The 12292-nt window shown below is 36.7% G+C and overlaps 2 protein-coding genes across 2 annotated transcripts; one reads left to right on the forward strand and one right to left on the reverse strand.

Moving 5' to 3' along the window:
- Window positions 1–2031: 2031 nt before the first annotated feature.
- On the forward strand, window positions 2032–4660 carry LOC117625783 ((E,E)-alpha-farnesene synthase-like). The gene is made up of 7 exons (XM_034357341.1): window positions 2032–2142; window positions 2240–2498; window positions 2888–3266; window positions 3376–3594; window positions 3684–3825; window positions 3943–4194; window positions 4325–4660. Exons 1-7 carry the CDS (start codon window positions 2032–2034, stop codon window positions 4625–4627), a joined length of 1665 nt encoding a protein of 554 aa, XP_034213232.1. The 3' UTR covers window positions 4628–4660.
- Window positions 4661–5995: 1335 nt separating this feature from the next.
- Window positions 5996–6644, reverse strand: LOC117625216 (DNA topoisomerase 6 subunit A-like). Its single transcript, XM_034356825.1, has 2 exons — window positions 6508–6644; window positions 5996–6452 (listed from the first exon to the last, which is right to left on the reverse strand). The coding sequence occupies exons 1-2, from the start codon at window positions 6642–6644 to the stop codon at window positions 5996–5998; spliced, it is 594 nt and encodes a 197-aa protein (XP_034212716.1).
- Between the last annotated feature and the right edge of the window lie 5648 nt (window positions 6645–12292).

Consider the following 12292-nt stretch of genomic DNA (forward strand, 5'->3'; position numbering starts at 1 on the left):
TTTTGCTTTTTTAAAATATAGCATTAGTTCCTTAGGTCAATAAATAGTCTTTGTTGTAATTAAATAATATCTTAGAGTTATTTAATTACTTTCATTATTAATTATGTTTTAATTATTATTTCTTTAGTGAATAATTAGTATTAAATATTTTAATTAACTTCATAAATGATTGATTCAACTTCCTGCTACTAGACCTTCGTTTTCGAAAAAGGATTTTGAGTTTTCCAAAATGAAAAACTGTTTTCAGATCTGATACTGGACCTTAGTTTTCCATATTAGTCAGAAAAACATGTGAAGCAGGAGGCCTGGGGTAAGTAAGAGCCTCTCTGCTGCAATGTTTCCATGACTATCACAGGTCACATAACTTGGCCAAAATTACGTGCAGTGCAGTGTGCCTTTTTGTTCAACATACTATATTCATGTCTTTATGGTAATTTTTTTGCAGGCATTACATGCTAATGCACTTCCTGTGCTCAATAAGTAAACAATGGCTGGCCAAAGATTGAAAGCCATGGAGCCTGATCAAAGATACTAGAACCAGTTCCTACTCCAACGACATGGTGCCGCAGATAATTGGTGATACATGAACTTCGAACACAAAACGCATTTGTCTTCCTTGGTGTTTGCTCCTGCCATAAAGTTTTTGTTTTGTATTGTCAAGACTTGCCACCGGCATTGCTGAAGTTGCTTTTGACACATTAATTTAGCTGTGTCTTATTGAGAATGTTCTGCAACTTTGCCTAAGGTTGAAAACAGGCATAGGACTAGTAGGAGAGTTTTCTATTGGGATAATTCGGAAGTCACTTATGAACTTTGACTCTTTCTCTAATCAGTTTCAGACTCAAATGTCAATAGGCCTAAGGCCTTCTCCTACCTTCGAAACTCAATGAATATTGAATTATATATATGTGATGTGACACTGCTACTTGTTGAATTTGGTTTGCTTACTTGTTATTGACATTGGATTTTATGTTAATCTGTAGATCAATGAGGCCTGCAGTCGTTGGATGAAAAAAAGAAGCTATATGGTTTTATCTCCTGCATGCTTTTGCTAGTTGGGCAGTGGCTTTTGTACAATTAGTTCATGAGTTTTCGGTTTCGGTTTGGTATGCAGATTAGTTCATGTATGAATATATATATATATATATATATATATAGATATCTCAAATAAGCTTATTTGACAAACATCCCTGAAGGGCTTGCTCTGCATTGTATTTCACTAATCCAAATCATGTGTCCTTTACATTTTTATAATGAGAAATTGTAACTAATGCATCTCTTAAAAAGCCTTCCAACATTTACTCTTCATCTTTTTAATATAAAGTTTTAAAACTCTCTTCGATCTCTCTGAGAGTTAATCCCAGAAATTTGAAGTTACTGTAATTTGTATGTTATAGTAAACGGTATTGAAAAATCAAAAAGAGTGTAAGTGAACAAAATAGGAGTGCGAAAATCAAAACCTTTTCGATATTGGGTGTTCAAATTTTTTGGGGCTCTTAGTGGCCTTTGCACTGGGCTTTTATTTGGGTTGTATGTTATACCCCTTAGAGCCCAATGGTTTTTGGGCCAAATGACAGTGATATCCTTGACATAAACGGAATATACCCATGAATAAGATTGTTGTCTGCCACCGACGAAGCTTCTTGACCAGCCACTTAATGCATGTAAAATTTTACCCAACAATAGTCTCCCACAACAAATACGTACCACAAGAACAAAGATTGTTGCCTGCCACCGACGAAGCCACAATTAATTCCACTGCATGCCTGAAAGATGTGTTCATTTCATTGTGGTACGATCAAATCATCAAACATATGTTAAATACCAAAAATGCATTACTAATGCATGTACAAATTAGTTGAGTTTCGAATTTTCTCAGTTTTCGAGTGAAAGCGAGGCTATATGAACAGTTTGTGAAAATTAAACACACCTTTGCCTATATAAACCCCTCCAAAGAGAATGGGCAATATCAGGAAAATCATACAATATACAAACAAAACCCCTACAATTTACAAACACCAAGTTTCCATTATGGATTCTAAAACAAATTTTCAAGCTGATGAGCGCCAAAGACGATCTGCCAATTACAAGCCAAATATTTGGAAAAATGGTTTTCTTGAATCTCTGAACAACAAATACATTGTGAGTTCTCTTTGTCCTAATTAACTTTTTTTGATATATTAATAATTTTATTAGATTTTTACTAAAAGAATGACACATTAATTAACTGAGTGTGCAGGGAGATGATTATTCAAGGCAGTCTGAGAATCTAATAGAAGATGTGAAGAATATGATGTTTGTTGAAACTGAAGATTTGACAGCTCAGTTGGAGCTGATTGACAGCATTGGAAAACTAGGCCTCACGAACCACTTTGAAAAGGAAATCAAGGAAGCCCTAGACACTGTTGAAAATAGCAACCCCTACATAACAGAGAACCTTTATGCTACTGCGTTGCACTTTAAGATCCTCAGGCAGCATGGCTATAAAGTATCACAAGGTAAATAAAATGTACAATGATGTTATTTGTATCTTATTAATTTATTTAGTTTTAAGGATATTTTCTATTACGAATGACCATAACATACTAAACTCACACATGTATGCTAGGACTTGAACCTAGAACCTTTTTCATGGGAGATCAATTGTTCCAAAACACTACAATTGTGGGTCTTTTGCTTTACTTTATTTATTGATTGCTTTGCTGATCACCTCTATCAATGTACGTGGGACTCACTTATATTATAGAAGTGGTCAGCAATCATACGTTTGCGTGCACGTATTTGTAAACAACTCCCATAACACTATCTTATTTCATGTTATTTAACTTTTCAAATTGCCTTAATATTAATGTATGGGGTGAAAACACATATCTCTACGTACGTGTAGGTGTTTTTGGTGGCTTCATGGATGAGAAGGGTGCATTAAAGGAAAGCAATTTTTGGGATGTCAAAGGCATGCTTGAACTTTTGGAGGCCTCAAACCTGGCTTTTGAAGGCGAAAGGATCTTACATGAGGCGAAAGCTTCCTCTACGGTAGCTCTCAGAGGTTCCAAAGTCTGGAATCTGGACAATAACCTTGCCAGGCAAGTGGTCCATGCTTTGGAGCTTTCATCACATCGAAGAGTAGGGTGGTTTAATGTCAAATCGCACATACAAGCCTATGAGAAAGACAATCACGCCAACACCGTTTTATTACTTGAATTGGCTAAACTCAACTTTAACATGGTTCAAGCAGCACTGCAAAAAGATCTAAGGGAAGTATCCATGTAAGTAAAAGTGAAAAAATCGTTTATCTTCTTTTTGGAAAATGAAATAATATTATGTTGAAAATTTGATAACTTGTTGCTTTGGGTTCTGATCGATGTGTCATTAAAGGTGGTGGAACAATCTGGGCCTCAAAGAACACTTGAACTTTGCAAGAGATAGACCGGTGGAGTGCTTCATGTTTGCTGTAGGATTAAATTTCCATCCTGGCTACACATCTTTTAGAATTTTGCTTAGTAAAGTCATCAACTTGATTCTGATAATAGACGACGTTTATGACATTTATGGCTCATTGGAAGAACTAAAGATCTTCACCAACGCGGTCGACAGGTACCTTTGCATTGCAGCAGTATTAAATTGGGGTTAGTTTCATAAGTAATGTCTAAAATTCTTATAAATTAAAATTGCCTTAAATTTAGGTGGGATGTTGGGGCAACCGAGCAGCTTCCAGAGTGTATGAAGACCTGTTTCCAAGTGCTCTACAACACTACTTGTGAATTTGCTCATGAAATTGAGGAGGAGAGTGGTTGGAATCTAGCATTACCTCATTTGAGCAAAGCGGTAGCCTAGCTAGGCCTTTCCCCCTGTTTTTTTTTCGCTTTGTTGTTTTGTTTAATTTGATGTACCTTTACATATATATTTTATGGTTGAACTTGAAATTATTTGTTCGACTCTTAGTGGGCAGATTTCTGTAAAGCATTATTAGTAGAGGCAGAGTGGTACAGCAGGAGCTACACACCATCCCTTGAAGAATACCTCAGTAATGGATGCATTTCATCATCAGTTTCAGTCCTTATGGTTCATACATTTTTCTCCACAACCCATCGTGACGGAATCAAAGAGATTGCTGATTTTCTGCACAAGAATGAAGATCTTGTGCATAACATATCTCTGATAGTTCGGCTCACCAATGATTTGGGAACTTCCACTGTAACTTTTCTTTCTTTATTAATTCTTCTTCTTAATGAAACACGGCGAAATCTAACCAAATTGCTATAGTGTTTTATTAGTTTTTACAGCCTACTTCCATAGTTTAATTAATTAATGAATTGGTTAACAGGCTGAACAAGAGAGAGGCGATGCTCCTTCAGCAATCATATGTTACATGCGAGAGATGAATGCTTCTGAAGATATAGCTGAGGCGAAGATTAAGGGCATGATAGACAATGCGTGGAAGAAAATAAATGGGACATGCTTGAGAACCCCACAACAATTGCCTTTTCTCTCACCATTCATCAACAACATTGCCACAAATATTGCGCGAATGGCGCACAGCCTTTACCAAGCTGGAGATGGATTTGGTGATCAAGAACAAGGCTCTCAGCTGATCCAGTCTGTGCTAGTTGAGCCTTTACCACTTTGAAGAGTTGCAATCTAGAGAGTCATCGGTAGTGTTTAATAAGCATTCTGTAAGAATACATCCATTGTAAGGTGAGCTTCTGTTGAAAGCACTATTGCATCATCTACAGTTTAAATTTAGAAAATAAAATTATTAGTTTTATCTTTTCTTATAGGTTTCTTATGATGAGTTGTATCTCTTGACTATATGAGAAGTTGTATTTTTTAGATATCAAGAGTTGAGTTGTGTCCAAAAGTTGTGTCTTATTATGTAATGGTGTAAACGTAATTATAAATAGCCAATGTTATAGGCTGCTGTTGTATCGAAGAAGTTAATAAAATCAGTACTTGTCTAATTCTCTGTTTGTAAATCTCAGTACTTGTCTAATTCTTCAGTTTTGTGATCATTCAAGAACAAGGCTCTCGGCTGATCCAGTCTGTGTTAGTTGAGCCTTTACCACTTTGAAGAGTTGGAATCTGGAGAGTTATCAATAGTGTTTAATAAGTATTTCTGTAAGAGTACATCCACTGTAAGGTGAGCTTCTGTTAAAAATAATGCATCGTCTATAGTTTAAATTCAGAAAATAAAATTATTAGTTGTATATTTTCTTACAAGTTTCTTATGAAGAGTTGTATCTCTTGACTATATGAAAAGTTGTATCTGTATCTCTTGGAATTAATTCAAGAGTTGTGTCTTATTATAAATAGCCAAGGTTATAGGCTACTGTTGTATCGAAGAAGTTAATAAAATCAGTTTGTCTAATTCTCTGTTTTCCTATTCTTCAGTTTTGTGATCATTCGCCCAACAGCTTCCACTATATTTCTGAATGAATATTTCTGTATTACACACTCATATTCGCTCTCATCTTTAGAAGAAAGGGAAGAGCGAAAATAACAGAAGAAGAGGAATCCAACTGGGTTTGGGATCGGAAGAAATATCGTTGATGAGGGATTTGGAGTCCCACCCTCTCTAGGGTTTGTGGTCGTTCTCTCAGTAGCAGAATATATTTTCAACAAAATTCCAGCTGGTGACCCATGCTTGCCATATGATCTCCAACAAAATTCATCTCTCCAAACGCATTCCATTCAAAATTCACTCATATAATTTAAAGAGTGAAAAACGAAATTCAGGAATCATAGTAATAGCAGAAACATTTCCTATATCTGAATTGAAGTGTCGATTGATTATATATAAATGCATCAAATCAAACCCAAATCTAGAAAGAAAAATAAAAGAGGAATTAGCAAACAATATGCATCATCATCATCATCACCATCATCATCCAGAAAAAGAAAAACAAATAGTATATTGAGCATGCCAAACAGAATAATTTAGAAGATACCTAGCAATAATTAAGGTAGCTATAGCCATATATGAGTACTAGTGAGTGAGTCATATCCAATCCTGCTCTCCCATCTTGTTTGGAAAATAAACGTTGGACAAGAAGCTCCTCCCTAAAGGGGACAATGCGTCAACTTCTACTTTGCGGCGGGTCTCGACCATTAGCGTCAGCTCCTCAACCCATTGTGGACGTTCCTTCACGATTGCATCTTTTTCCAACAGACGTTGCGCTAGCTTAAGATCCTTGCTATTCATGGACTGCATACACCGTGGATGCATTTTTAACGCCACCACATCACTAGGCCGGAGTCCCAACCACTTTATGTCGCATCCTCCTGCTACGAAAAGAGAGAAATTCTTCACCGACCGTGGACTACTGTCGGCAATGGCTAATACTGGGAGATCCAACTGCTCCTTCATCCTCCTTACCAAGGAGATCGTATCCTCTTCAGGCACGGTGTCTGGTGTGTAGACAATGATACAAGGAAACCTGCGATCAACCTCATCCCTGGTCAATCGAAGGTAAGCGCCGTAACCTACGATCAACCACCAGTATTATATACTCTGCGTTGCTCGTCATGTCACCACCGCTGCTTTCGACAGCGCGCAGAGTAACCTGTTGCCCACGGTCATTCACACAATCAGCCATACCACCGCCGTATTCACAGAAACGAAGATCGCCAGCAATAAAGACCGCCATCGATCAAAGTCAAAGGAAGGAAAGGAGAGCTCTGCTGGGGTTTTATTTTATGAGACAGCTGATCGGATTTGATTTAGGGTTCTGGACAGTATCTCTATCTCAACGAGGAGGAGGAGGTGCTTTTTCCTTAAGTCGTCTAATTCTTCTTATTCTATGTGGTACTTGTAAAGGCAAATCCCCTAGGCTTCACTCCCTTTTTATTTTGGTAGCTGATTCTCCACACGCAAAATCTCCTCCTACATTCCCCTTTTATTAATATTATTTCTTTTTCTTACTTTTTATAACCTAGCTTTCCAAACTCCTTATGGGCTTCGACCATACAAGTTTCCTTTTTTTCTTTTTTTCTTTTTTTGGTTTTCCTTGCATTACGTGCTCTATTTATTTTGGAGGTGATTCTCAACCAAAAACCAAACAAGAAAAAGAAAAAAGAAATTTGCCCTTCCTCCCACCTTACACAGTCTTCTTGCTCCTTCTGCTGTTTCAGAGCCATATCTCTCATCATCACCAAGAATCTTGCCATAACTCTACCAATGGATGACCAAATCTTAGAATACTAAAGTCATCTATGGTTACTGTCCTAAAACCCCTAGAAGAAATTTATCCTCCACCAGCTGACCGCCAGTTCATTGAGGTCAAATATAGACCTCGTGGTGAAATAATAGAAGGTCTCCGTAATTTAATTGTTGCAGCTCAAAAACATATTGAAGCTGGAATAACCCCATGCTTCCCTTTTCTCGTACGAAACGAAAGTACCCAAGTTTTCTCCACGGATGCAAATCGTTATGTGCTGAAAAAGAAAGCTAAAACAAAAGTCTAGGAAAAATATTAAAGGCTCGAATCTCAGGACATAAAATTCATGTCGATGATTAAAATGATCAAGAGTAACTGTGAGAAGAACTATGAGTGTAACAAGCGGGAGCTGCTCTACGACTTGGGGGCCTTACGGAATCGAAACGATAGATTATTTGGATATCCTGGTTGAAAATCTAACATGCATGTTGGAGAGCACTCGGGAGAGTTTAATTATAACTAGCAACGCGGAGGGTAGAGTGGCTGGTCAGCTGTCCTGTGTATGTAAGGGCGAACGCGGAATTCTAGGTCTCCCTAGTGTCACGGGTCACACATAGACAAGTGCCACTGTGACTCCATTGGGACATCTATGCGCTTATGAGGTAGTCTAAGTGTGGAAGGGCGAGAGCTTAAGAGCTAGAATGGTTGGTGTTGGTTGGGTTGCACTTGTGAAGGGTATTTTGGGTATTTTAGAAGGTTACTGGAGGAACCTAAAGAAGCTAAGAATACCAGGACGTTCGTGATGTTGAGACGCAGACAACGCAACTGACGATTCGCCATTCGGAGTTCGCACGAAGGAGTTATGCCTAATTATGACTCCTCGTGCATAGGTGATGTTCCCTCTTGGCAGAAGGCTAAATGCATAAAATGCTATATATGGGGTGATATGGTGTCATGCTCTCCACCACCCCTGGTGCTTACACCCTTGTGGCACTAAGTGAGCATCCTTATGACATTGGAGGTAGCCATAAGGGCAGACATAAGATTGTTAAAGGATAATTTGTGTCTCCGAGGGAAAGGAATTCCCGAGGATAGTACGAACCAGAGGGGCCGTTCGTATTGTGCATCGTTGGAAAGAGTGAGGTCAACATATGACATTCGTTATGCCATCGGCTAGCGAGACATTTGACAATACTCGATGGACTTAGCTTGGGTTCGGCCTTGTCTAATATTGAAGGAAGATATTTGGATACCGGTACGCATGGGTTGCGACCTCATGCAATGCATAGATGGTTAGGTAGGACATTCGGAATACATATGTCGCCAAAGCTTGGGCGACATGCAAGTATAACAACTTGTGTGTATAGCTTGAGGATGTGGGCTATCATGGACGCTAAAGGAATGACCGACATAAGTATGGGTACCGATGGTGTGTTGGATCGCTATGTCTTGACTTAAACATAAGCGATACATGAGTAAAGCATGCGACGTGATCGATGCAGTTGACGTGTCTTATGCAATGCTTGATGTATGGGCATGGAGGGTTCGTTGCCGGATGCAGAGTGATTGTGTTGTCACAAGGAAGTGTGACTCGTTGTCTAGTGGGAGACGACACTTGAAGGTGAACCTCTCGCGGAGTTGTGAGAGTCATGAATATCATGAAGTGAGAGAAGGCTGACTGGGATCCGAAGGGATCTTGGGCCGCACGGGTGTGCTTTAAGTGGCGAAATGTGTGTTTCGCTTCCGCCGCGCCGCTCGCTCATCCCGTGACACTAGTCATCCATGGAAAAAATCATTATGATTGGATACTGTTTGTTGTTAGTCTCTTTATATTTGATAATTTTAATTGATGTGGTTAGACTGTATTCACTTTCAGATTAGCTTTGCTCAGAAGAAAATCCAAAATGATTTGATACCTATAGCAGAGATATCAAAATAAGAGGGGTATCATCTTTTGACCATATAGTTTTAGTTGGCTAAGTAAGGACAAAGGAAATTACAAATTCCATATTGAAATTTTAGATTTGCGATAATTAGAGCTAGTTGTGATTGTATTGTGATTTGTACTTCTGCTAATGTTTTTTGGCCTTTAGGATTACAGGGAAGAATATGGATTACAAGAGCGGCAACACGATATTCAGTTTGGAGAGTTAGTGATAATCAGCCAGGTTGACTTCTCTCTTTCCAATCAAGTTTTTGGCAGCAACCATCGATTTAGGAGCTAGCTATAGCCTTCTGTTTGTCAAAGTGATTTTTTATGTTCATCTTTTAATTTTCCTTTTATTTATCAGAGAAGGGTCTTTCTTTATTCATTGATCTTCTTGTTTAGTGCAGTTCTTCCACTACCCAGGTAATTATTCTAGGTTTTGTTTGTTATACGTTTTTAACTTTTTCTTCAGTTTCTCTCCAAACTTATAGGGTTTAATTTGTTTTTTCGTTTTTGATGTGCATCTGCAGTGCCATGGTGCGGACATTGAAGGTCCAGCAGAAGTTCGCATTGAATGGGCAATATTTGTGAGCAACCACATTTAGTTCCTCTATTTATAAGTATAGGTTAATGCTATGGATATGGTATTTTGTATGGATATAGTAGGAATCAAGATTGGAAAACTATGCTATTGAATATTCAACAATTTTTGAGTATATATATGTGGGTAATAGCAGATTTGGACCTGAATTTATTGCTCATAAAGCATTGTGGTTGTTTTTCTAGTTAAAATCGTTTTATAAAATAATTGGAAGAAAAAAAAAATGTAAAATCACTGTCAGTTTTACAGATAATACATGACAGTTTTTTCACAAAAAATCGTCGTCTTTAGAGTTAATAGACAACAGTTTGTTATCACATGCACCACAACCTTTTTACTTCTCTTTCAGTACATAATAACCATTCTAAACTTACAATGTTAATATAGACTCATACTTCATAGTATATTACATTACAACATTACATAATAAATTAAAACTTCAATATATTACATAATTACTCATTTTGAGCCTATTATTGCATCAGAACTCTTTCAGTTATTAGCAGTGGAAACAAAACACACCTTGCAAAACTATACAAGAAGCCTCTTGCTCATATCCTTGATTCCCTCACCTGTAGTGTACCAGGCCATCAATGACAAACTCAGTAAGCTTTTTACAACTCATATGAGTAAACCACAACAAGTAACACATATCATTTTCACATAATTAACATTACACACCCCCTTATTTAGAGCACACAAAATCATGTATTATCATGATAAACTCAATATAAAATATCACAATACAATCTCAAATCTTTTGTTTTCTCAGAACTATCAAGTCACTCACTGACTTCCAAAAACTCTGTCAGTAAAATACAACATTTCGTAATTTTTAGACAAACAAAAGTGAAAATACATTGAATCTCTCATATGTACAAACACTACTTGCAACCACACGTGTACATATTGATGCAGTATACTCGCGTTACTCGATCTTTAACCAACACATGAATGAGTGAGTATAGAGTACATGTTCATAATCACACACGCATGAACTAGATGACGACAGACTAGTCTAGAGCTCTAATTGTTTTTGGGTCCCTCATTGTTGTCATAAGATGTGAAATTCCATATTTATAAAATTATATATTTTGAAGATTTAATATTTAAATTATAACTATATATATATATATATATATATATATAAGAACCCATATTATTTGCATGGCAGTGTGCACGTTTAGGTCAATCTTATATTTTGATAGATATTTAAATTGATTGATAAAACTGGACAAACTTATCTTATCATAAATTATATTGTATTTTATTGAAAACTTAGGAGTTAAAGCTCGAGATATATTTGGTAAGAAGCTGGAGATGGTGCCACCATTCTCGCTAGGTGGCGAGACATGCAAAGATTGAAGATAGCCTCAAGGAGTTGTTATCCTATATTGTTGCCGCCAAGAATATTTTACCCAATTAGGGATTTCTTATTGCCTACTTTTTGGCACCTTCTATAGTGCACCAGGTGCACTGATGCACCATTTGTCCTTTATGATATTTTTAAAATTTTTAAAAAATTGGTTACCGGTTATACAAGTTACCAAGTTTTCACTTTTTGAAAATGCAATTGCACAAGGGTCATGCAATTATGCCTTTTCTGTTTGGCAATTGGCATATGATTAGATAGTGATTTACAGTAGTTTGGATATGAGAGTACCATAACATTGTAAAAGGATCCTAAAACTTATAAGTTACAAGATTTGAGTAGCGATTTACAAGTTTTTGAACAAGGATTACAACATTAGGGTTCACCTAATCCATAATGTTGTAAATACTTATTTATAAGGATATGGATCCACATTATAAGGAATTGGTAACTCCGGATCATAAGGATGTAAATTGGGTCCTTATTCAAGTAAAATGAGGGTTTACAATATTAAGGTCTCGTATTACTCTTTTATGGATAGTTATGCTCTAGAAGATTGTAAAACACATCCTTAATGTTGTAATATTGTCATTTACAAAGAGAATGACGTCTAGTACAATATTAAGGTAACTAGGGACATTAGGAAAGTAAATTGGGTCCTTATAAGTGTAAACACAAATGTTTACAATTTTAAGGTCTTAGATTACTCTATTTAGAACAGTCATGTTCCACAAGATTGTAAAAGTTATCATTACTCTTGTAATATCATAATTTACAAAGATGAATGCATGTAGTACAATTGTAGGGTAAGGGGGAACCTTCGAAACGTAAACTAGGTCCTTACACTTGTAAACTCGGATGTTTACAATATTAAGGTCTCGTATTTCTCTTTTATGGATAGTTTTGTTCCACAAGATTGTAAAACACATCCTTAATGTTGTAATATTGTCATTAAACTCGGCTATTTACAATATTAAGGTCTCTTATTACTCTTTTATGGATAGTTATGTTCCACAAGATTGTAAAACACATCCTTAATGTTGTAATATTGTCATTTACAAAGAGAATGACTTCTAGTACAATATTTAGGTAACTAGGGACATTAGCAAAGTAAATTGGGTCCTTATAAGTGTAAACACAAATGTTTACAATTTTAAGGTCTTAGATTACTCTGTTTAGGACAGTCATGTTCCACAAAATTGTAAAAGTTATCCTTACTCTTGTAATATCATAATTTA

Source organism: Prunus dulcis, chromosome 4 (assembly GCF_902201215.1).
Source record: "Prunus dulcis chromosome 4, ALMONDv2, whole genome shotgun sequence".
Lineage (NCBI taxonomy): Eukaryota > Viridiplantae > Streptophyta > Magnoliopsida > Rosales > Rosaceae > Prunus > Prunus dulcis.